Here is a 25,926-nt window from a genome sequence, read left to right on the forward strand (position 1 = left end):
TTCCCTCGACGTCTTGATAATCGAGCAGAGTCACCTTTTACTTTAGTCCATTCAGATATTTGGGGTCCTAGTCGGGTCAGTTCCACCTTAGGATTCCGCTACTTTGTTAGTTTCATTGATGATTATTCCAGGTGCACTTGGATATTTTTGATAAAAAATCGATCTGAGCTGTTTTCTATTTTCCAGACCTTCCACGCTGAAATTCAAAATCAATTTGGGGTTTCTATTCGCACATTTCGTAGTGATAATGCCCGAGAGTATTTGTCTTCCCCATTTCAGCAGTTTATGAAATCTCATGGGATTATTCATCAAACATCTTGTCCGTACACATCTCAACAAAATGGGGTAGCTGAAAGAAAAAATAGACATCTTATTGAAACTGCTCGTACCCTACTCATACAATCTCATGCTCCGTTGCGTTTTTGGGGGGATGCCGTTCTTACATCTTGCTATCTTATTAATCGTATGCCATCTTAAGCTATCCAGAACCAAGTTCCATTCTCTGTCTTGTTTCCCTACTTACCTTTGTTCTCTCTTCCACCCCGTATCTTTGGAAGCACTTGTTTTGTCCATAACCTTACTCCAGGAACAGATAAGTTAGCTCCTCGTGCTTTTAAGTGCGTATTTCTGGGTTTCTCGAGAACACAAAAGGGGTATCGATGCTACTCTCCTGACCTCCAGCGGTACCTTATGTCCGCTGATGTTACCTTCTTTGAAACCCAATCATACTTCACAGGTTCAGGTCATCACTTAGATATTTCTGAGGTACTACCAGTTTCATCTTTTGGAGATTCAGTCACTCCAGCTCCACCACCTACAACTCCAGTTGTAGCTCCACCACCTATAGCTCCAGTTCCACCACCTACAATTCCGGTTGTAGCTCCACCACCTATAGCTCCAGTTCCTCCACATAATCCAGTTCAACCTTCTGCAGCTCCACCATTCTTGACTTATCATCGCCGTCCACATCCAGCATCAGGCCCAGGTGATTCACGCCCCGCATCAGATTCTGCACCTACTGCGGACTTGTCTCCTCTTAGTCAACCAATTGCACTCCGCAAAGGTGTACGATCCACACTTAATCCTAATCCCCACTATGTCGGTTTAAGTTATCATCGTCTGTCGTCACCACATTATGCTTTTATATCTTCTTTGTCCACTGTTTCTATCCCTAAGTCTACAGGTGAGGCACTATCTCATCCAGGATGGCGACATGCTATGATTGACGAGATGTCTGCTTTACATGCGAGTGACACTTGGGAGCTTGTTCCTCTTCCTGCAGGTAAGTCTATTGTTGGTTGTCGTTGGGTTTATGCAGTCAAAGTCGGCCTGGATGGCCAGATTGATCGGCTTAAGGCTCGTCTTGTTGCAAAAGGATATACTCAGATTTTTGGGCTTGATTATAGTGATACTTTCTCTCCCGTGGCTAAAGTAGCATCTATTCGTCTCTTTTTGTCCATGGCTGCTGTACGTCATTGGCCTCTTTATCAGTTAGACATTAAGAATGCTTTTCTCCACGGTGATCTTGAGGAAGAAGTTTATATGGAGCAACCACCTGGTTTTGTTGCTCAGGGGGAGTTTAATGGTTGTGTGTGTAAATTGCGCAAGTCACTATATGGTTTGAAACAGTCCCCTCGAGCTTGGTTTGGTAAGTTCAGCACAATTATTCAGGAGTTAGGCATGACTCGTAGTGAGGCTGATCACTCTGTGTTTTATCGGCATTCTGCTCCTAATCTGTGTATTTATCTAGTGGTTTATGTTGATGATATTGTTATTACTGGTAATGATCAGGATGGTATTACTAATCTGAAGGAACATCTCTTTCAGCACTTCCAGACTAAGGATCTGGGCAGATTGAAGTATTTTCTAGGTATTGAGGTCGCTCAGTCTAGCTCAGGTATTGTTATTTCACAGCGGAAGTATGCCTTAGACATTCTTGAGGAGACTGGAATGATGGGTTGCAGACCTATTGACTCTCCTATGGATCCGAATGCTAAGCTTCTGCCTGGACATGGGGAGCCTCTTAGAGACCCTACGAGATATAGGAGGTTGGTTGGCAAATTGAATTACCTCACAGTGACTAGACCTGACATTTCTTTTCCGGTGAGTGTTGTAAGTCAGTTTATGGATTCTCCATGTGATAGTCACTGGGATGCAGTTGTTCGCATTCTTCGGTATATAAAGTCAGCTCCAGGCAAAGGATTACTATTCGAGGATCGAGGCCACGAGCAGATTGTTGGGTACACAGATGCTGATTGGGCAGGATCACCTTTTGATAGACGTTCTACGTCTGGATATTGTGTTCTAGTAGGAGGTAATTTGGTCTCGTGGAAGAGCAAGAAACAGAATGTAGTTGCTCGATCTAGCGCCGAAGCCGAATATCGGGCCATGGCTATGGCGACGTGTGAGTTAGTTTGGGTCAAGCAGTTGCTCAAGGAGTTAAAGTTCGGAGAAATCAGCAAGATGGAACTAGTGTGTGATAACCAAGCTGCTCTTCATATTGCGTCAAATCCGGTGTTCCATGAGAGGACTAAACACATTGAGATCGACTGTCACTTTGTCAGAGAAAAAATACTTTCAGGAGATATTGTTACAAAGTTTGTAAAGTCGAATGATCAACTAGCAGATATTTTCACTAAGTCTCTTACTGGTTCTCGTATTAGTTACATGTGTAACAAGCTCGGTACATATGATGTGTATGCACCGGCTTGAGGGGGGAGTGTTAGTTTATAGATATGTATAGTGTAGTCTTGTCCCACATTGGAAGAGGAGTAATATCTCCTTGTAGTGTATAGCTATAAATAGGGACCTCTTGTATTGTATTTATCATCCAATATCAATAACATATTTTCTCCCGTGCCTTCTCACACCTTTCATTAAACAAAATTTCTCTGAGATACAAAGATAGAGGACAGGAGAAAATCATCATTTACATGAACGCAGAACGGACAGGATCACCATCCAATAAATGTTCCACCTTTGAATATCATTACGTTTTCTTGGAGGCAACCTTATATCTTGGAAGAGCAAGAGGCAAAAGGTAATTGCATGATTAAAATACGTTGAACATCAATCCATGATGGTACAAACATCCAAACTCTAATGGATCGAAAAGCTACTCAGATAATTAAAGTTTGGAGAGGTAAGTCAAATAAAACTCTTTTATTTAATAATCTGCTTTTCATATTACACCACAGTTTGTATACCAAGAAAAAATCAAACACGTACAGATTCCAGTCACTTCATCAGAGAAATGAAGCTCTGGGAAGATACAGTTACTAGATATGTGAAGTCGAAGAATCAACTTGAAGATATATTTAGCGGGTCCTTTCCGATCTACAAAGCAGTTACATAGCATACTACTGTGTAAGCATCCATTTGAGCGTAAGTGTTAGATTAATTGATTAAATTAGACTAGAGTTAGAGGATACTCAAATATATAAATATGTATTGGTGTCTCAAATCAGATGAATGAACTGTATATACTATACAAAGTATTTACAAATGAGCCCACACCTAATATAGTTGTCTTCGTGCATTTCTCCAACCTTCTTTTATTCGTTTGTTTTTCCCACATTCTCATCCCAAATGTAGTCATAATTACTAGTTGCAAAAGTGCAAATGACACAGTTGGCTCGAGCTAACTCAGCATTCTCCAAACACACCTCAAAATCATTTCAAGCACCATAAAGAACACTTTTGATATGGAACTTACACAGATAAAAATGCATTAAATTAATAATTTGCAATGTGGACAAAATACAAGACTATGAATAACTAGGCAAACCAGTTGCTTGATAGACAAAGAAGACAGTAGAACATATTACACCTAAACAAAATTTAATAGGCAGGAATACCTATCTAAGAACTAAACAGCTAGAATATGCAACTAAGACAAGAATTGAATTATCGAAGACAACAAAATACACAATCCAAAAGCATGATTTCAGCCTAACCTCTTCGGAAGAATTACACAAAGTGTAACTGCAGAAGCATGCTGAGAAAAAATTGCAAAATTTATTCCACTTTCAATTTCTGATACTCCAAGTGGATGAGCAAGACCAGGGGTAATTTCAAATGAAGGGAAAGTCTCCAGCATTTGAGGAGCTTCTTCCTAAAATCATGAGCACATTAAAGAAATCAAATCATTAGTTTTCCATAGAACAGTAGCAATAGTTGTTCGCTTTCAAGAACAAAGGTCAGTCAAAACACGAAACAAACAAAAGAAAGCAAAGTCGTTTGGTTTGCAAAATAAGGATAAGTTAGGATTATCTCATCTGTATCGTATAAGAAGATCATATGTGAGATAAGAAACTCCAGAGCAATTGGCTCCATCAATTCCTATATCACTCTATTAATGTCACCAGAAAAAGTGAACATCACAAAAAAGATAATTTTCACAATATGTCTAGGTAGAATTGTGATTTCAAGTAGTACCTAGTACTGGTCAAATGCCGTAAAGCGTACTATTTCTGACAATGGATATCTTCTGATTTAGTCTGATTTAGAATATGGCATGTTAAAGTAGGTGCTCATACCACTTTCTGAAACAAAGCACTAGCATAGATCTCAGTGACCCAACTAAATCATTAAACATGTCCTCCTAGTTTGCGCATGATGAAAGAAAACGGTGAAGACTGTAATTCAGCATATCAGATTCCCAAATAGAAAAATCTCAAGGCATTGTACAGCACCCAGAAAACCATCTAATAAGAAGGATTTGCCTACACACTGTTTGTTCACTGGAAAAGAGAAGTGCATGAAAATCAAATCTGTTGACTTCACAGATGGTTAGAAGGAAAGATGTAGGAATCAAACCTCATATGTTACATCAATACCACATACATTGATCTTTTTTGATGAACTCCTCCTTTTTCTTTTAAACAGCAAGTGTTAATTTTCTTTTACTTCAATTTTAGGAATACATTTTCTCATAACTTTCTTTACAAAAAACGGAATATATTTCATGCTTAGCAAGTGTTAATTTCTTTTACTTCAATTTTCTAGGAATATATTTTCTCATAACTTTCCTTGCAATCAAATAGTGAAAAATGTGCATTTCATGCTTAGAATTCCAACTTCAGAACAGTGTTTTAAAAGACGTGGGCGTAAGGCGGGGAATTTTACATATGCCTCAGTAGGGCGTAAGCCCCGAGGCGCGGGGCATAAGCCCCATAGGTATTTAATTTTTAATATTTTATAAAATAATATAATGACAGTTAATATTTATAAACATGTAAAATTGCATAAATATTGAAGAAAACTATATATATATGTGTGCTCCATCCCCACAAAAAACTAATCAAAACAATCTATTATACGTTACTTACAAGCACAAGTAATTTGAGTCTAAAAGAATAAAGTTTTCTATATGGAGGAACAAAAAGGATGATTAACCTGCACTTTGATCTTTGAATTTGCTGCTATGAAGAAAAATGTAGTTATCTTTGTATTTGTAAAAAAAATTAAATATTCGTTGCTTTTGGGAGATATTAGCAGACTAGCGGACAAGATAAAAAATTGGGAAAACCATGAATTAGGGCTTAAATCAATAAAAAAAAGGTCTTTACTTTTAAATTTAATACTTTTGAGTTCCTTTTTAAACCTTTTGAGTAATTACCAAACTGACTTTTGAGAATTTGGGTATTATATGAAGAACTAATTCAACAAATTTTGTTTTAATTTGAAAAAGTCTCTGGGGCTTACTCCTTACTAAAAAAACGCACCCCGAACGCCCGGGCGTACGCCCCAAATTGCGGGGCGTACGCCTCTTGAGACTTTCGCCCCACACCATCGCCCCGGGGCGCTTTTGGTACGCCTCGCCCAGGGGCTCCCCCAGAAACGCCTTTTAAAACAGAGCTTCAGAAGCTTACACAGGATATTTTATGCTCAGCAAGTAAAGAATTTGCAAAAGTTTCTTACGCCTTTGTTTACTCTCAAAATCGGATAACAATTGAATTTGTAAGTGGTTTTAAGGATACATGATTTAACTTGATACAAAACAACAAATTAGATTGCAATTGGAATAAGTAATGGAAAAGTAAATGCTAACCACACAAATTGAACAATCTTAGCCCTGGAAGGTTAGCCACCCTCGAGCCAAAAGTGCTTTGATTAATATCAGAACAGAACAACGAGAGAATAATAAGAACTTAAAGAGAATAATAATATATTGCTTTGGGATGCAAATGAGACCTCCATCCGGTAGTGACGATCTCTCCACCGAGTCCCTTGCTCCGAAACAGGGAGAAGAGAAGAAAAGAAAAAGGGCACCGAGTTCTCCGAGCTTGGAGAAGAAAAAGCCAACGAGAAGGCTGGTGGATAAGTCTAAGGAAAGCACCAGCGCTCGAGCACCACCTTCGAGTTCTCTCTATCAGCTGAGGGATGAATCCGAAGAACAAAAGGAAGAAACCTTCAATCTGGTGACCCGAGTGTCGACACGACTTGAAGGGCAAAGGGCCTCCGAACCAGAGAGAAACGATGCCGATCTTCATCGAGCTAGGGAGGTCCAGGAGGAGGCCGAGACTGAAGCTTCCCGGGACGTGGGCAGTGCGCCGAAGGAATCTCTCGGTGCGATAGAGATCACCAAGTCACCTTTGTTCACTGAGTCCATGTACAATGAAGCTCAGACGGTGAAAGAAAGTCCCAATGAGGGAGTCCTCGGAACGGACGATCCCTTTCGCGACTTCTTTGATGGAGTGGACTCTACGGCCACAGAGGGTGTCACCGGCTTGGGTGATTTAGAGATACCGAGAAAGAGCCCATCTTCGGGAGCAAGATCTTCCTCGAGTCCCAAACTGGTCAATCGATTCCCTGCCCGAGTGTGGATCCTGGCCGGAAGCGATTCATCACTTTCTTCCTTCCGGAGGACTCCTGGGTTCTCTCCGCCCCTGTAGGGGTGGCTAGTTATCTTCGATGGCTGGTGACAGAGGATGATCAGGCCAAGATGAATGAGGTGGATGCATCCTGTCTGTTCAACGAAGCGCAACAGGCGTTAAATCGGGTAACTTTAGATATTCCTCAATGGTTCTCAATTTGTACTTAGGCTATTTGGCAGATAACTCTTAACATTTTCTCTTTGTGTTTGTAGGCCTCGGTGCTTCACCACGAGACTTTTCTCCGATACCGGGATGAGCTAAAACAGCTTGAGTACGAGGTTCGAGGGCTCACTGAGAAGAGAGATTCCAACAAACTTCTTAGTGAGCAGCGTGCCTTCGAGCTGAGTGGAGGTGGCTCGAAAGAAGCATGCCGACTTGGTCGAGCAGGTAAAAATATTTGAGCTTAGTGACGAAGAATTAGACTTGGTGACTAACGGTCGGAATCCGCAGGTCCAACAAAAAATCGATCAAATCGGTCAACTGCGAGCTGAGATGGATGCTGTGAAGGCCGAGACCGATGAATGGTGAGGCAGGCAGGATTGTCTGGCCTCGAAAAAAGAGGCTGCTCGGGCGCAACTGACTTCGACTGAGGTCCAGCTTCGAGCAGCAAAGGAAAAGGCCGAGGCGCAGGCCAGAAAGGTCGAAGAGCTCTAGTCTCGGCTAAGTTTGGCTACCTCCGAGCGGAAAATTATGGTCAAGGAACTTGAAACGGCCAAGTCAGTGGCGGCGGTGGTTAAAGCCGACGCCGACGAGATGGTGGCCCAATATAAGGCCGATGCCGAGGCGGTCCAGGACCGCTTAAAAGATATCGTTGAATACGAGAAACGGTAGTCACGAAGAGAGGCCCTCGAGGAGATCCATGCTCGGGGTTTCGATCTATCGGCCTAGATCGAGACCGCTAAGGGGCTCGAGGCTGAGGCCAAGAAGTTGGCCTGCCCCGAAGAAGAAGAAGACGACTCCGAGGGTTCCGATGGAACCAGGGGGGAAGAAGACCAAGTTGTTTAGACGCCTTTGTAAAATATAAAAAAAAAAAAATTGCTTTTTTGTACTCGTGTCCTCCGAGGGTTTTTTCTTGGTTACCCGGGTCCATCCGTATTTGGTTGTACCCGGAATAGCATCGAGAAAACTGAGGATCTCCTGGCCGGCCGTGGCATTGATTATGCGATCGATGTTGGGCAAAGGGAAAGAGTCCTTGGGACATGCCTTATTCACATCCTTATAGTCTACACACATTCTTAATTCATTCCCTTTTTTAGGGACTACCACTACGTTCGCTAACCAATCCCGGTATTTAACCTCCCGAATAGAACCAATTTTAAGGAGTTTAGATACCTCGTCCTTGATGAAAGCATGTTTGATCTCGGACTGGGTCTCCTTTTCTGCTTCACCGGATGGGATTTCGGACCCAGGCTTAGCTTATGAGTGGTTATCTCCGACGGGATCCCTGTCATGTCAAAGTGGGACTAAACAAAACAATCTATGTTAGCTATAAGAAACTGAATGTGTTTTTTCAGGAGCTCGGGATTTAACCCCGTGCCCAGGTATACCTTTCGATCGGGTAGGTGCTCGACCAATATGACCTGTTCCAGCTCCTCGACCGTCGATTTAGTGGCGTCGGAGGCTATAAAATATCTGGGTACCCCGTAGTCATAATCATCGTCTTCATCAGTCCCCTGTTTCTCCGGTTGGGTCGGAGCTGGTGTTGGTAATTGCTATTTAGTTTCTGGCTTTGTGACCGAACTCGACCATCTTGTCGTTGCAAGTGCGGATACCGAAATAGCCTCTTCGATCGCAAACATCTCCTTCGCGGCTGGCTGTTCTCCGTAGATTGTTTTAATTCCGCTTGGTGTTGGGAATTTCAACACTTGGTGCAGAGTTGAAGGTACTGCCCTCATGTTGTGGATCCATGGCCTCCCGAACAAAGCGTTGTATCTCATGTCTCCTTCGATTACATAAAACTTAGCTTCCTGGATGGTCCCGGTAGTGTTCACCGGTAATGTTATCTCACCCTTAGTGGTTTCACATGTCACGTTGAATCCGTTTAGAACTCGGACTGCAGGCACAATTTGATCTTGTAAACCGAGCTGCTCCACGACCCTCGGTCGGATGATGTTGGCCGAGCTACCTGGATCAATTAACACACGTTTAACTCGAATTTTATTTACGAGTACAGATTTTACCAGTGCATCATTGTGGGGCTGCACGATCCCATCCGCATCCTCGTCGTTACAAGGTTCCTTCCGGTATGTAATCTCGAGTTCGTTTCTCCCTCATGATGGACACTTTGGTGCGTTTCAACATCGGCCCCTGAGGGACATCGACCCCACCAATGATCATGTTAATGACGTGTTGAGGTTCTTCTTGTTCGGTCTGTTTGTTAAGAAAACGGCTTCTAAATTTGCAGTAAAAAGGTTGAGTCTCATTTCCTATGTACAAGAATCAAATGGTGAAAAAAGTAAACATAAGCAATAGAGATTGTTTACCCCAAGATAGTAGATATAGCAAGTGTGCCGGGGATGCGGCTCGGGTATAGTAGGTCTGGACGCCTAGCATGAAAGAGCCTTCTCTGGTAGCAGCACTGTTTCCTGAATCCGAAAGAGAGTACTTGGGTTCTCCCAATAACTAAAAAGTGTAGCATGCCTGAATCTAACTGGGGTTCGCGTTGGTGGAGGAACTGGATCGGAAAAAATTTCTGAAATCATTCTTGGCTCGGTCGCTCAGGAATTCTCGAAGATGCCCGCTGTTGAATAATCGGGCTACTTCCTCTCTCAAGTGGCGGCAATCCTCCGTTCTGTGGTTGTGCGTGCCGTGATATTTACATATCTGGTTAGGATCCCTTTGGGTTGGATCGGATTGTAGAGGTCAAGGCCATTTGGTATCTTTGATGCGTCCGATAGCTGATGCAATGGCGGCAACATCGATATTAAAGTTGTATTCCGATAACCTCGGTGCTTCTTTAGGCCTGATGGGCCTATCGAAGCTGTTTTTGCTCATGAGTCCCCGGTTGCTCTGACCTCGGTCACTTCTCCTTTCGTTTCTCATAGAGTTCCGCCCAAACCCACTGCTTCTTCGGTCTCCATTATACGGCTGGTACCGATCCCTGTTTGGTCTCGGTTCACGATCGATGTCTCTCTTGACTCTGTCAATGCTTCTGACGGGATAAACAGACCCCGAAGGGGACCCCGAGTTGATCATCTCCCACTCTGATCTTCAATTGATACCGGTTATGCACGCCGGCCCTAGTACAACCGGATATTCTACCAGGTTTTGTTTCAACTGCTGTGAAGCCACCGATCTTCGAACAATGAGCCCTTGGGTGAAAGCATGAACGGCCCAATCATCAGCGACTGGTGGCAGGTCCATTCGTTCCATTTGAAACCGGGACACGAACTCTCTGAGCATCTCGTTATCCTTCTGTTTCACTTTGAAAAGGTCTGATTTCCTGGTTTCGACCTTAATGGCCCCGGCGTGTGCTTTCACGAAAGAATCCGCAAGCATAGCAAATGAATCAATAGAATTAGGAGGTAAGTTGTGATACCATATCATAGCCCCTTTTGACAGGGTCTCTCCGAACAGACTCGATCTCGTCATCCTCCAAGTCGTTCCCTTTGATGGCACATGTGTAAGAGGTTACATGATTATTTGGGTCGGTCGTTCCATTATACTTAGCAATCTCGGGCATGCGGAATTTCTTAGGGATTGGCTTCGGAGCCGCGCTCGGAGGAAAAGGTTTTTGCACGAACTTCTTGGAATCCAGGCCTTTCAATACTGGCGGTGCTCCTGGGATCTGGTCTACCCTGGAATTATAGGTTTCCACCTTTTTGTCATTAGCTTAGATTTTCTTCTCCCCTGATTCTATCCATTTTGTCAGCTCTTCGAGCATCTTTATGATCTCGGGGTTAGCTCCCAATTCATGTTCATTTGACCTTTCTACAACCGGTTCATCCCTGCGGGTGACTTCCTGGGGTGGATCGGGTTCAACCCTGCTCGGTGCACGGCTTTGGTTCTGTAACTGAGTTATTGTTGCCTGTTGAGCCTGCAGCATTTCAAAGATCACCCGTAAACTGATCTCGTCTCCTCCAATGTTTTGTGTGTTTCAAGTTGCCGATCGGGCTCCACCGCGGACGCTATTCTCGAGGTCGGTAGGCAAATTTGCGTCGATGGGATTGTGAAAGATGTTCTACTAGAAATATTCTTGTTATTGCTTCGACTCATATTCCCTAAAAAGTGGATTCCGCTCTAAAAGCTCCGAATAAATTAAATACGTGCATTAAGATATGAAAGCTTCTTCTTCCACAACAACGAAAGCACCTTTTTCACTCTTTCATATACTAGGGGATTTCACTTGGAAAAAAAAAGTTCCATACTAACGGATTCGGGTCCATAACCATGGGTTCCAATGCACGAGATCTTGTAGCACTTACCAAGCCACATGTGAATTAGCGTCAATCGGACCCGCGGCCGGAATTCCGATCGGATCAACGGGCGGCACCTCATCACCAGGCGCTATGTTGTTATTTTCACCTTGATGGCCGGACTCGTCCACATGTAGGGGTGCTGCTGATTGAGAGTTTGACATTTTGTGTTTTAACCTAAAATTAAAGACACTTCAAAGAACAAGCATAAAGTAGTGTGTTATGGAGATTTGTATCAAATAACCACTATTATCCTTAGCCCCACGATGGGCGCCAAACTGTTTACCCTCAAAATCGGATAACAATTGAATTTGTAAGTGATTTTAAGGATACGTGATTTAACATGATACAAAACGACAAATTAGATTGCAATTGGTATAAGTAATGGAAAAGTAAATGCTAACCACACAAGTTGAACAATCTTAGCCCTAGAAGGTTAGCCACCGTCGAGCCAAAAGTGCTTTGATTGATATCAGAACAGAACAACGAGAGAATAATAAGAACTTAAAGAGAATAATAATATATTGATTTGGGATGCGTGTTACAAATGTATCCCATGAATAATCAGAACCTCCATTTATATAGTAGAGGAATTCTACTTTAGGTATAATTCTATAAAAGGTAAAAGAACTCTTGATTCGCTGATTGTCGGTTCCTTACTGATACGTGCCGAGATTCCCGCCGCAATATTCGACCAGTCGCGGATATTTCGGTCTTCTGTTAGTTAACTCGACAATGTCTTTCCGAGCTCGTTCGAGGCTAAGGTCGACGCCGGACTCACTGCTCCTCGAAGGCAGGCATTCCGATCTCGGGTTCTAGCTTGGTGGGATTCGAGGTCGATCTTCAGTCCTTGGTTGCCACGTTCCAAGACTAATCTACCAAGTTGTAGGCGACCTCGATTTCGACCGTATGCAGCCTTAAACAAACTTTAATACCAATTCATATTTCATCTCATGAACATTCCTAGTGTATATTCGCTGTTAAGAGGCCATATTGAATAGCCCAATGTACATAAATCTCATTTTCGCGTCTACACAGGAACCAAGATCAATTTAAAACATCTAAAACTTGATAGGTGATAAATTGGAGAACCACCATTAGATCTTTCAACATTATTCATTAAACAAATGACATCTTTAATTCCCAACAGCAAAGACATGCGTAAATAAGCACATAAAAGTATTAGTCTTTTAGCAAAGAAGGAATTCAAATTTTCCAAGCAACAATGTACACACACGCATATAAAGAGAGAAATGCAAGTACCTCGATCACACGCTGCTCTTCAGCACGACGAGCATAGACCTTAGCAGGACTAATCTTGTGATGCTCCCTTGTCTAACTAAAGCCAAGAAACACTATGTCACTGACTTTTCAACAATCACCTTTGTCTTTTCCAAAATGTTCGAAAAATTTAAACTTGTGACACCACAATCTTAAATATAACAATAAGAAAGGGTATCCTACCTTACTGAAACTATTCTGCCCGAAAAATTCAGCGGGAGGTCTTTTACTCGAGTTCAATCTGCCACCAAAAGGGCAAAAAAGAAGTGAATTTATCTATTACTGCACGGAAATAATTGCAACAACTGGAAAATCTCAGACAAAACAATTACCCTATGATGGAGGACGCACGATATGGAGCAATAAAAAAGCGGTTGAAATTATTGGATGAAAGCTGAGGAGCAGGAAGTATCGCCACCACGGGCGATGCCGTCATCTTTATTTTCCAGAAAGAACTAAATTGTGAAATTAAGGAGAGTGAAAGTGTGAAGATTGGATTGCGTGATTCGTCGGATTTTTTGTTGGATATTCGAGAGCGGCATGGTTGGAAGGAAGCGGAGTGAGGTCATTTTTGGTCTGCCACGTGAAAAGGTTGTACGTGAACGGCCCGCCCCGCATCTCCCTCCTCATAAATATCTCACGTGGGCCACTGTGGCGCGAGAGCGCGGGTACGCTACACTAACTTTGATTCTCACCAAAAAAAATAATTTAACGGCATCACAAGCTGAAAAATAATTCGGGCCAAATATATCTCGTACTTTCGAATATAGTTTACATTTATTCTCCGTTATACTATCTGGTCAAATTTACCCCTATCGTTATATTATCTGGCCAGATTACACATATCATCAACAAACATTTAAAAATTACCCATTTATCTGTTAAGTAATCCAAAATCTCCCAAATGCCTTTTATTTAAATCACTTGTTGTTCTTCTTGCTTCGCTATTTTCAGAAATTACTATTGATGTGACTGTTAAATTTACTAGACTATACAAATTATTCATGTATATTTTTAGTTACCAATGCACCCACTTCTCTTCTTGTAATAATGGGTTTGGAATTGAATTAAAATTTTATTTATTTTTCAACAATATACACATCGTAGAATTCAATGAGTCTATTTATTGTTTATTATATGCAGCTGATCATTATATATGTACATGTATATTCAAATATATTTTATCATTGTCTAGTTATTATAGAGTTCGATCGACTAACTTAAGAGTGCACAATGTGTAGGCAATTCATTAAACCAAAGTTGAATTCGACAATGTAAAGTATTCGAAAAACTTCAACTTCAATCACTAATACTTGCAAAGTCTCCATACATTTGATGCAACGAATTCATTAAAATTGTGATATTGTAAATACTTTTAGAATTTAGATAAGCTACCTAATTTAGATTCTTCGATTTTCTATACTTTGTTTATTAACGTTGTATTATTTAATATTTTTTCTCTTACCATTTTTCAATTCAGAAAGGAGGTAAATGCCAATTATTTAGAAAATAGTGGACCAAAAAGAAGAATCAGTGACTTAATTAAACTGATTTGGGAGATTCTGGGTCACCTAACGGACTAAGGGATAATTTTTAAAAGTTTACTGATTACAGGGGTAAATTTGGCCGAATAGTATAACGGAGGTTAAATGTAGACAATATCTGAAAGTAGAGGGGTATATTTTGACCCATTTCCCAAAAACTATAGCTAGAGTTTCCTCTCTTCTCATACCCATCTTCGTCTTTTTCGAGAATTAGTGAATTTTGATTTTGATCACTAACAAATATGTCAATTATATTGAATTAATTGAAGGACCTGGTGAACGACTTGGTCCTATTGGTTGGTTCTCGTAGAACGATAGCACTTAATCCTAAGAGGAGTAGGATTCACTTTTGTGTGAAATATTTTTTATTTCGGGTTTTATGACCTAGCAGTCGCCCAAGTAATAGAGAATCTTGGAGGAACTTTATTGTTAACTTGGAAACCAAATTTGTAAAGAAGTAGAGATATAATTGGAGTTTATTTCGAGCAAAGAATCATATTTTCCTTATACTTCCTTTATTCTCTAGCATTAGGAGATCTTTTATGATTTCTTCCTTTATTTCTAACCCTTGCTGCTGACATGTATCTATATATACTTTGAGATTGTCTTTTTGCAGACTTGAGCACCTACATTAAGAGAGCACAAAGCAAGAATAAAATCGTGAAAGCGAGAAAAAAATTGTGAAAGCAAAAAAGAGATCATACTGAAGAACCAAGCCTTGATATTGGAGACTCTTTCAGTTCTTTAGTTTTTTTAGATCTTGTAACAGGTGTTTCAAAATTGTAACCTTATTTTCTTATTTAAGAAGTACTTTTGAGATATTTTTCTCTATGAGAAAATTCAAGTCTTAGGCTAGAGGTAGCTTGAGCATTTTGTTATAATCAGAGTAATTGTAGGCATTCAAGTGACTATGATTTAGTCTCTTAGGTTATAAGAATTTGTAATCTTAAACTGCTCATTGTTGTGTGAAGTTTTTTGAGAGAAATCCAGAGATAGGTCCATGGGCGAAGCCACATGCTCATAGGATTGTCACTTGACCACCCTTTGTCGAAAAATTATACATACGTTTTAGAAGTATATAACACATATTGAACACTCTTTATCGGAAAAAATTTTCACTTCTTTAAAATTTAAACATCCTTGGAGAAATTCTTAGCTTCGCCACTGGATGGATCGTGATTTTTACTCCATTGAACAAGGAGATTTTTCACGTAAAAAAAGGTCATGTGTTATTTAATTCCGCACTTTACTATTTATACAACTTCTCCCCAAGGACTGGTAGTACAAGTCATGAGCCACTAAGACTTAGATTTACAAAACTAAAATTAAATAAATACAACCTATGTTTGAAATGTACATGAACAGAATTCGAATCTAAAGCTACCAAGAACAAGTGATAACCATATCTGGAACGTATGTACATCTCCAATGCCAGCCCTTGCCATGTACAACAGCATCAACGCCAAGATCTGTACGCAAGGTGCAGAAGTGTAGTATGAGTACAACCTATCTCATGTACTCAATAAGTATCCTAACTAACCTTGGCGAGTTGAAAGAAGCAAGAACTATAGATGGTACTCACTAACACTTGTGCAATTCATAATTTCAACAAATATAGAACAGATACATGATCAAGTCAGGAAATCTCAGGTAAAACCATTTCGATGCTCACGATTCTTTTGTTTTAAAATGTTCTGCTCCGTCAACAATCCAGCATATAAAGAAGATCTGCAAGTAAAAAAATCAGGTAAACAGTCAAGGAAATTTCAAGTAAAAATGATATGCAATAATCAAATATCAGTCCGTTGCGGCGCGCAATCCGATTCAATAACAGTAACCAGCTCTCCCAAAGCTCACATCAACCAGAAACCCGTCGGTTTTTCACAATCCGCGTGTACACCATCAAGAGAGAAACATGAGAGGGTGACCCTAAGGGGATGGATCCGTATCCATATGCAAGAATGTCCAATTCAACGTGCTACCAGCCCGGCGTGGTTATAGACTCAATATCATAAATCGCCCAACGTGGTCACAGTCTCAATATCTACCGCACAGACAACTCACGTGACGATACTCACAATCCGCCCCGTGTGGTCACAGGCATAAATATACAATCAGTCTGGCGTGGTCACAAGCATAGCAACATAATCCGCCCGGCATGGTCACGGGCATAACAATACAATCTGCCCGGTGTGATCACAGGCATAACAACACAATCCACCCTGTGTGGTCACATGCATCCAATCCAATCATATCACACAGGAGCAAATAAATAAGAATACATGTATGTGATGAATGAATAACAAATCCCATGCTCCTTGACTAGTATAAATGACATGTTAAAGTGTAGGCATGTGCAAAGTAGGCTATCATAGCTCAAATCGGTAATTTCATCACAAAAAAGCATTTATCAAGTTCATCCAGAGATTAAACTTCTGTAGCCTCAAACATGGCTCAAATAGTTCACACAATGTTACAAATATGAGAAATATCATAGTTTAAATCTTAACATTCAATTCTAGGTTTATCCTAGCCTAAGCACAACCTGAGCATGGATAAATACCCCCGGTGTTAGCACATGGGCTCAAACCCCACACATGTGCGCACCTATAGCACATAGCTATCACAAATAATTTAGGCAACCAGTGTCTCAACCAAGTTTAGATACGATACTTACCTCAAATAAGCCAAATCCAATATCGAGCAAGCCAAACAATACTATAGGAATGTCATCCCGCACGTACCGACCTCCGAATGGCTCGAAACTAGCCAAAAGAAAGTCAAGAACATCAAACAATGCCAAAGAAGCATACCCAATCGATAAAAGTCGAATCTTTAATAAAAAGCCCCAAAGTCAACAAAAAAGTCAAACTCTAGCCCACACCTCGGAACCCAACAAAACTTATAAAATTCGATAACCCATTCAATTACGAGTCCAACCATACTAGTTTCACTCAAATCTGACTCCAAATCGATATTCAAAACACAAAAATTCACTTTATGAAATTTTAGATAAAATCCCCAAATTCCTCTTTGAAATTCATAATCCAAATGCCAAAAACGAAGATAGATTCATGAAATATAATCGAAACCGAGTAGAGAACACTTACCCCAATCCATGTGATGAAAATCGCCTCCAAAATTGCCCAAATCTGAAGTCTTCAACTCAAAATATGACAAAAAGAACCAAACTTCGATATATAATGAGTCTACCCAGAACTTCCGCATTTGCGAACAAAATGCCTCACCTGCGACCTCGCATTTGCGAGCTAAAATGTTGCAACTACGAATTCAACTTAAGGAACAATGATAGCACCTGCATAACACCTTTCACGCCTGCGACTCCGCAGAAGCATATGCACCACCGCAGAAGCGGAGACCCAGCTCACGTCCATTCTCGCAGAAGCGTTCCAGACCCCGCAGAAGCGCTTACGCATCTGCGCTTATTCCTCCGCAGAAGAGGAACTCACCAAAACACCTCTGATTCGCAAAAACGAGATTTCCATCGCATAAGCGCATCCGCACCTGCGGCCAATTATGCGCAGGTGCGATGAACCAGCACCAAAACTGCCAACATGACCAAAATAATCCGAAACTCATCTAAAACAAACCCGAGCCCATCGGAACCCCGTCCAAACATGCTAACAAGTCACATAACATAACACGGACCTATTCGAGTCCTTATATCACACATAACAACATTGAAACGACAAATCGCACCTCAAACCAAACTTAATGAACTTTTGACTTTCAACTTCCAAATCTCGTGCCGAACCATATCAAATCAACTCGGAATAAACTCAAATTTTGCACATAAGTCCCAATGACATAACGAAGCTATTCCAATTCCTGGAATCACAATCCGAATCTGATATCATCAAAGTCAACTCCCGATCAAACTTATGAACATTTCAAACCTCCAAATTTCCAACTTTTGCCAATTAGTGCTGAAACCTTCTAGAAATATCCAAATGCAAATCCGGGCATATGCCCAAGTCCAAAATCACCATCCGGACCTAATAGAATCATCAAAACTCCGATCCGAGGTCACATACTCAAAAGTCAAACTTGGTCAACTCTTCCAACTTAAAGCTTCAGACATGAAATTCATTCTTCCAAACCAATTTCGAATCACCTAAAAACCAAAACTGACGATTCACATAGGTCATAATACATCATACAAAGCTACTCAAGACTTCAAATAGCTGAACGGAGTGAAAATGCTCAAAACGCCCGGTCGTGTTGTTACATTCTTCCTACTTAAATATACGTTCGTCCTCGAACGTGCCCAGAGTCGTTCCAAAGTCATCAAATCACCGTGTAAACTTACCAAGCACATATCCGGGGGTGATCCCATGCCACCCCAATTTGTATAAGTCCGTAAACTCAACCTAACCGAAAATTCTTCCTTCAACCTTAGCCCATAAACCTTGGAACCTAATTTCCAACATCCGAAATTCCTTACAAGACCCGAATCTCGCATCTACATACTGTATAAGTCTGAACAAGCTGTATCAAGCCATAACCATAACCCAAGATGAAATCACATTCTATACCACATAACGCGCATACTCGTAGCAATAATTTCCGATCACAGTAGCTGCTCAAAAACAAACTCGGCACATGTAATGGACCTCATATCAAGTGAAATCTTGTTCAAAACCTTCGTACGCTGGCGATGATGAAAGAAACACGCAGAAACTCATAACTACCCATCAAACCAACAAGTCATGGAGCTCTATCTCTCGTCCGACAAGAACCAAAGCCAAATCCTAGGCCGACTTCCGATATTTATTCTTCCACGCGTACCGTAATCAATTTCAATAGAATCACTTCAGGCCCAAAGACTTCATCTCATCAAATACAAGCTACTCTACTGACATTCCATACCAATACTACCTAGAGCCACAAACTGTGCAATCCGTCCACTAATAAGCAACAATTCAAATGTATTCAAACATGGAAAATGACTCAAATGATAGAACCATCCCGCAAGCTCAACAAGTACTACCACAACCGCTATGCTATGAACCCATCATACATAGTATAACTAAGACACACAAATCTAACACAAAGGATCATATCCTAACATAACCCCGTTGCAATGCGTGACCCATCCAAACAGCGGTCCATATGAAATACATCAAGACACAATGCTCAAAATCAACAACCACACGCAATTCGACATCAAGTACGCGAAGTGCATGACCATAACCATGGAGAAGCAAATAACACAATATACCACGGTCCGGAAAGAACATAACCAAGGCGCAATCAACCATTCAACACCCCAATAATCATCTCGCTTGAATTCCTCTACAGGGCCCAAACAGAACCGCATCATGTGTGCATTTAACCAATAAATCACAACCCTTCATATCATAGAAGAGTAACACATGGAACATATCAGAACACTAACAAGCTCAACTCTGACCGAATGCCACACCCCTCAACACTAATAGTTCTGAGTCAATAAATCCGACCTGGTGTAGAATACACCTCCTCATTGGGCCTACCAATGGGCCTCCAAGTCGACTTCAGTCATTGCTAAATGGGAAAATATCCCTCCAAAAATCCACAATGATCTAACCATAGCACGTACCATCATCTAGCTAACTTTGGCCACCTCCTCACAGTCCGTAACCCCGAAACAATCTGCTTCTGAGGACTCTCAGTCTCCAAATCCATAGAACACATCAATCACCATAGTCGATCTTAACTCCACCACTTGAATAACTAACACACATCTTATACACAATCATCCCCATGAGAAATACTTCAAAAATTCTTCCATGCCACATAGAAAAAATCTGAACATAAGCACTCGATCAATCAGGCAAGTACCGCAATACCAATGAAGCATCAGTAAGTCAAAATACAGTGCGCCTTCTGAAATGTGCCCCCTTCTCAAGCAATACCAAGTAGTAATAACTTTCATCTAGTCATCTGAAACCGTCCATGTTGTCTAAGAATTCATGACCTTTTCTTCAAACGGAACCTTGACCTTGCACATGCAAATCTCAACCCCACACAACACACTGCATCTATCATGCCATCATATGAAAAGCACGAGGATCTCATAATCAACTCTGAGTCACCAGAAAAATACATACCCGATCAATCAGAAACCTTCCCTTTGATCTCATCCAGGAGAAATTCATAATACGCAACATGCTCCTCACGCCGGTAGTAAATATCCATCTCAAACCATGGTAGAAACCATCGAGAACACTTTGAAATCCATTTTCACATAGCCAAGCCATCAGAACGGAATCCTTCTAACTCAACGAAGCCACGCAGGTCGCCAAATCCAAGAGTATTGCCACAAAGCACCTGTAAAGCCTCACATCATCATAAGAATCAAAAGAACCGAGCATACTATTACCATACTGATCCCACCCACTACCAAGTTTTCCTATTTCTCCGAGTTCCTTCCGAATTACCTTCAAGTTGACACTTCTCCTTGACAGAACACTACGATCCTTACCCAAATATCACCACAAGAGATCCTAGCATAAAACCAAGTCCTAGCATTAGTATGAGTTCGTTGACCGCGTACCGCCCTAAGGCCCATAAGCAGATGTATTCCCTCTTAAGCACCCAAAAAGTATCACAACCGAGACACCTACTCTGAAGATACCTTTTATGAATCTAAAATTATTCCTTTGACATTTATGATACTGAGATGTAGAATCCATAGTGATACAGAAATACCGCGAGTCCCGGCACCAACCCATGCAAATCTCATATTCTAGCCATATACAAGTCCAGAAAATTATCAATTGTCACATATAAATCTTGAATCCATTAGAACCTTCTCGAGAGTCATCCACTCTGCTCAAATCTCAATTGCACCGCCCAAACCAGATGAATGACCTGTGCCCCATTAGCACGACAATACGCAAAGAAGTAACCCCGCCTTAACGCAACCGACCAAATTCCAACCGCATGTGCACTACATACTTCACGAATAACAACTCAATCATTCCATAATTCCCATATACCCATAAAGTGTAATACAGCATGCATCCAGAAATTTTCTTGCTTAAGTCATGCTCCAAACCAGCCTCTGCAAGTTATTAATGATCCACAAGTATGCCTCCGACCGAAACTAATACAACATATAACCATGCAATCAAATCGTCGATAGCAGACTCCCCCACTTGGCTCAAATCTATAGATCAAAACACTCGATAACTCACAATGCCCATACTCTATTACTACCATAATACCGCAGTGAGATTCAACTAAATTTTTATAAGCTCATGTAACACAAACCATATAATACCTCAAATCATCTACTAAGCTCGCATTCATCCTCGTGACGGCCAGGTCAACTTTCTCAACCAATCCAAACTCAAATCGCAACACCTATACCCATTGGTAGAAAAGAAATCCTCCACATAACATCATAAGGATTACACATCCGTAGACCACCCCGTAAGAGATAGCCCACCTGCTTAGCCTCAAACTGACATCTCATTATACCCTTTCACAGCCACTACTACTACGCAATCACTTAATCTTCCTGAGTCTGAACTCATCAACAAGACATGAGGATCTACTTTGCTCCACAAATAAACAACATGAAAGATCCCACAGTACGATCATAACTCGAGAATTTACAACATATCAAGATAGAACTCAAGCACCCAATAGTCCTTTTCACATCTCAAGCAAACTCCTCTCGTCACATTCAAACCATCGGAACATATCCCGTAATCACATCATACTCATCATATAGCCATCCAACCATTCACCGAGCCACCAGCCCCACTCATAGGGACACCACTGGACATAAAAGTTCAAAAGCACATACTTGCATAACTAAAATCATCATGCCCATGCTGCGGTCAAAACCCTGCCTCAAGTCCTCTCGACTGGCCCATCACCAAAACATAAAAAACACATCTCTCACCTCATCCATAGAATCACAAGTTGTCGATGCACAGCTGATATCGAGCGCTCACACACACATACGAGTGAGTGAAAAGAATTCAAAGAGATACTTCAAGCTGAATCAATACCGCATGACAAGGAAAGAATGGATGTAAAGTTTATCCTTGGTGACTTGTACCCTCTCAAAGATAGGTATGAACGTTATCATACTGATCCGAAAGACTCTACTAGACACTTGCTCATGACTCGTAGAACCTATGATCCTAGAGATCGGATACCAACTTATCACGGCCCAAAATCCAACTCATCATAATGGCACCTAACCCAACCCGCTAGGTAAGTGAAATAACAATAAAACACAATATAGTGATAATGCTAAGAGTCAAGAATGAAATAACTGAATTTTATACAATTCCCTAAGGACTGGTAGTACAAGTCATGAGCCACTAAGACATAGATTTACATAACTGAAATGAAATAAATACAACCTATATTTGAAATGTACATGAACATAATTCGAATCTAAAGCTACCAAGAACAAGTGATAGCCATAACTGGAACGTATGTACATCTTCAATGCCAGCCCTCGCCATGCACAACAGCATCAACACCAAGATCTGCACGCAAGGTGTAGAAGTGTAGTGTGAGTACAACCGACCCCATGTACTCAATAAGTATCCTAACTAACCTCGGCAAGGTGAAAGAAGCAAGAACTATAGATGATACTCACTAACACCTGTGCAATTCATAATTTCAACAAGTATAGAACAGATACATGATCAAGTCAAGAAATCTTAGGTAAAACCATTTCGATGCTCATGATTCTTTTGTTTTAAAGTGTTCTGCTCCGTCAACAATCCAGCATATAAGGAAAATATGCAAGTAAAAAAATTAGGTAATCAGTCAAGGAAATTTCAAGTAAAAATGATATGCAATAACCAAATATCTGTACGTTACGGCGCGCAACCCGATCCAATAATAGTAACTAGCTCTCCCAAAGTCCACATCAACCAGAAACCCGTCAGCTTCTCACAATCTGCGTGTACACCATCAATAGCGAAACATGAACAGGTGACCCTAGGGGGATGGATTTGTATCCACATGCAAGCACAGCCAATTTAACGTGCTACCAGCCCGGCCTGGTCACAAGCTGAATATCATAAATCGCCCGGCTTGGTCAAAGGCTCAATATCAACCACACGGACAACTCATATGTCAATACTCACAATTCGCCCGGCATGGTCATAAGCATAACAACACAATCCGCCCGATGTGGTCACAAGCATAACAACACAAATCGCCCGGCATGGTCACAGGCATAATAATACAATCCGCCTGGCATGGTCACATGCATAACAACACAAATCGCCCGTCTTGGTCACAAGCATCCAGTGCAATCATATCACACAGGAGCAAATAAATAAGAATACATGTATGTGATAAATGAATAACAAATCTCATGCTCCTGGACTGGTATAAATGATATGCTAAAGTGTAGGCATGTGAAAAGTGTGCTATCATTGCTCAAATCAGCAATTTCATCAAAGAAAAGCATTTATCAAGTTCATACAGGGATTAAACCTCTATGTAGCATCAAACATGGTTCAAATAGTTCACACAATGTTACAAATATGAAAAATATCATAGCTTAAAGCTTAACATCCAATTCTAGGATTATTATAGCCTAAGCATAACCCGAACATAGATAAATACCCTAGGTGTTAGCATATGGTCTCAAACCCCACACATGTGCGGACCTATTGCACGTATGTATCACAAATAATTCAGGTAACTAGTGCCTCAACCAAGTTTAGATACGATACTTACCTCAAATAAGCCAAATCCAATACCGAACAAGCCAAACAATACTCTAGGAATGTCATCCCGTGTGTACCGACCTCCAAACGGCTCGAAACTAGCCAAAAGAAAGTCAATAACATCAAACAATGCCAAAGGAAGCATACCCAATCGATAATGGTCGAATCTTTAATCAAAAGCTCCAAAGTCAACCAAAAGTCAAACCCGGGCCCGCACCTCGGAACCTGACAAAACTTATAAAATCTGAAAAGCCATTCAATTACGAGTCCAACCATACTAGTTTCACTCAAATCCGACTCCGAATCGATATTCAAAACTCAAACATTCACTTTATGAAATTTTAGATAAAACCTCCAAATTCCTCTTTGAAATTCATAATCCAAAATGCCAAAAACGAAAATTAATTCATGAAATATAATCGAAACCGAGTAGAGAACACTTACCCCAATCCATGTGGTGAAAATTGCCTCCAAAATCGCCCAAATCCGAAGTCTCCAACTCAAAATATGACAAAAAGAACCAAACTTAAATATATAATGAGTCTGCCCAAAACTTTCACCTTTGCGGACAAAATGCCGCACTTGCTGCCTCGCATTTGCGAGCTAAAATATCGCATCTGTGACTTCAACTTAAGGAACAATGATCGCATCTGCGGAACACCTTTCGCGCCTGCGGAACGCCTAGCTCACGTTCATTATCGCAGAAGAGTTCCAGACCCCGCAGAAGCAATTACGCGTCTGCGCTTATTCCTCCGCAAAAGTGGAATTCACCAACACCTCTAATTTGCATAAGTGAGAATTCCATCGCATAAGCGCGTCCGCACCTGCGGCCAATTATGCGCAGGTGCGATGAACCAGCACTAGAACTGCCAACATGACCAAACTAATCCGACACTCGTCTGAAACACACCCGAGCCCCTCTAGACCCTGTCCAAACATGCGTACAAGTCACATTACATAACATGGACCTACTCGAGTTCTGAAATCACACATAACAATATTGAAACAACGAATCGCACCTCAAACCAAACTTGATGAACTTTTGAACTTTCAACTTCCAAACCTCGTGCTAAACCATATCAAATCAACTCGGAATGAACTCAAATTTTGCGCACAAGTCCCAAATGACATAACGAAGCTATTCCAATTCCTGAAACCAAAATCTGAATCCGATATCATCAAAGTCAACTCCCCGTCTAACTTATGAACATTCCAAATTAAATTTTCAACTTTCGCCAATTAGTGCCGAAACCTTCTAGAAATATCCAAATGTGAATTCGAGAATACGCCCAAGTACAAAATAACCATCCGGACATAAAGGAATTATCAAAACTCTGATTTAAGGTCAAATACTCAAAAGTCAAACTTGATCAACTCCTCCAACTTATAGCTTCAAACATGAAATTCGTTCTTTCAAACCAATTTCGAATCACCTGAAAACTAAAACCGACAATTCAAAAAGATAATAATACATCATATGAAGCTACTCAAGACTTGAAATAGCTTAACAGAGTGCAAATACTTAAATCGACCGGTCGAGTCATTATATAATTTTTGTTGACCATCTTCTTATTTGGAGATTCAGGTTTGTAAAGAGGGAAATTACTTTGAATAGTCTGCTTCTAAACATACTTGGAGCACTGTTTAATGAGTTATAGATTATTGCTTCTTTCATTGTCCAAGTAACCAAGGGTGGGGCCATGCAACGACCCGAGTGGTCATTTTGAGCATTTACATTCAATTCGATAGTTTGAGGTCATGAGTAGCTTCATGCGGTATATTATGACCTGCGTGTATCTTCGATTTTGATTTTTGATTGGTTCGTGATTGATTTGGAAGAATGGTTATCATTTTAGAAGCTTTAAGTTGGAAGAGTTGACCAAGTTTGACTTTTATAAATTTGGCATTTGATCGAAGATTTTTTATGCTTTTGTTAGGTCCGGATGGTGATTTTTGACTTGGGTGTATGCCTGGATTTGTATTTGGATGTTTCTAAAAGGTTTTGGCACTATTTGGTAAAAATTGGCAATTTGAAGGTTTGGAAAGTTTATAGGTTTGACCGAGAGTTAACTTCGATGTTATTGGGTTCAGA

The 25,926-nt window shown here is 40.8% G+C and overlaps 1 protein-coding gene across 5 annotated transcripts in view; it reads right to left on the minus strand.

The window, feature by feature from the left end:
* Window positions 1-13,254, minus strand: part of LOC104117750 (isoamylase 3, chloroplastic) — an 83,439-nt gene extending 70,185 nt beyond the window's left edge. The window contains exons 1-4 of one of the 5 annotated variants that reach the window (XR_011412062.1): window positions 12,907-13,232; window positions 12,758-12,815; window positions 12,557-12,628; window positions 3,957-4,114 (exon numbers count right to left, since the gene is read on the minus strand). Coding sequence is in view for 4 of the 5 variants with exons in the window: in XM_070188350.1 (XP_070044451.1) it covers window positions 3,957-4,114; window positions 12,557-12,628; window positions 12,758-12,815; window positions 12,907-13,010 (392 nt within the window). In the remaining variant the exon portion in view is untranslated. Of the gene's footprint in view, window positions 1-3,956; window positions 4,115-12,556; window positions 12,629-12,757; window positions 12,816-12,906 lie in introns of all 5 variants that reach the window. The other 4 variants (XM_070188350.1, XM_070188349.1, XM_070188348.1 and 1 more) reach the window with 4 other exon arrangements.
* Window positions 13,255-25,926: the final 12,672 nt, after the last annotated feature.

The sequence above is a fragment of the Nicotiana tomentosiformis genome, chromosome 11, assembly GCF_000390325.3.
Source record: "Nicotiana tomentosiformis chromosome 11, ASM39032v3, whole genome shotgun sequence".
Lineage (NCBI taxonomy): Eukaryota > Viridiplantae > Streptophyta > Magnoliopsida > Solanales > Solanaceae > Nicotiana > Nicotiana tomentosiformis.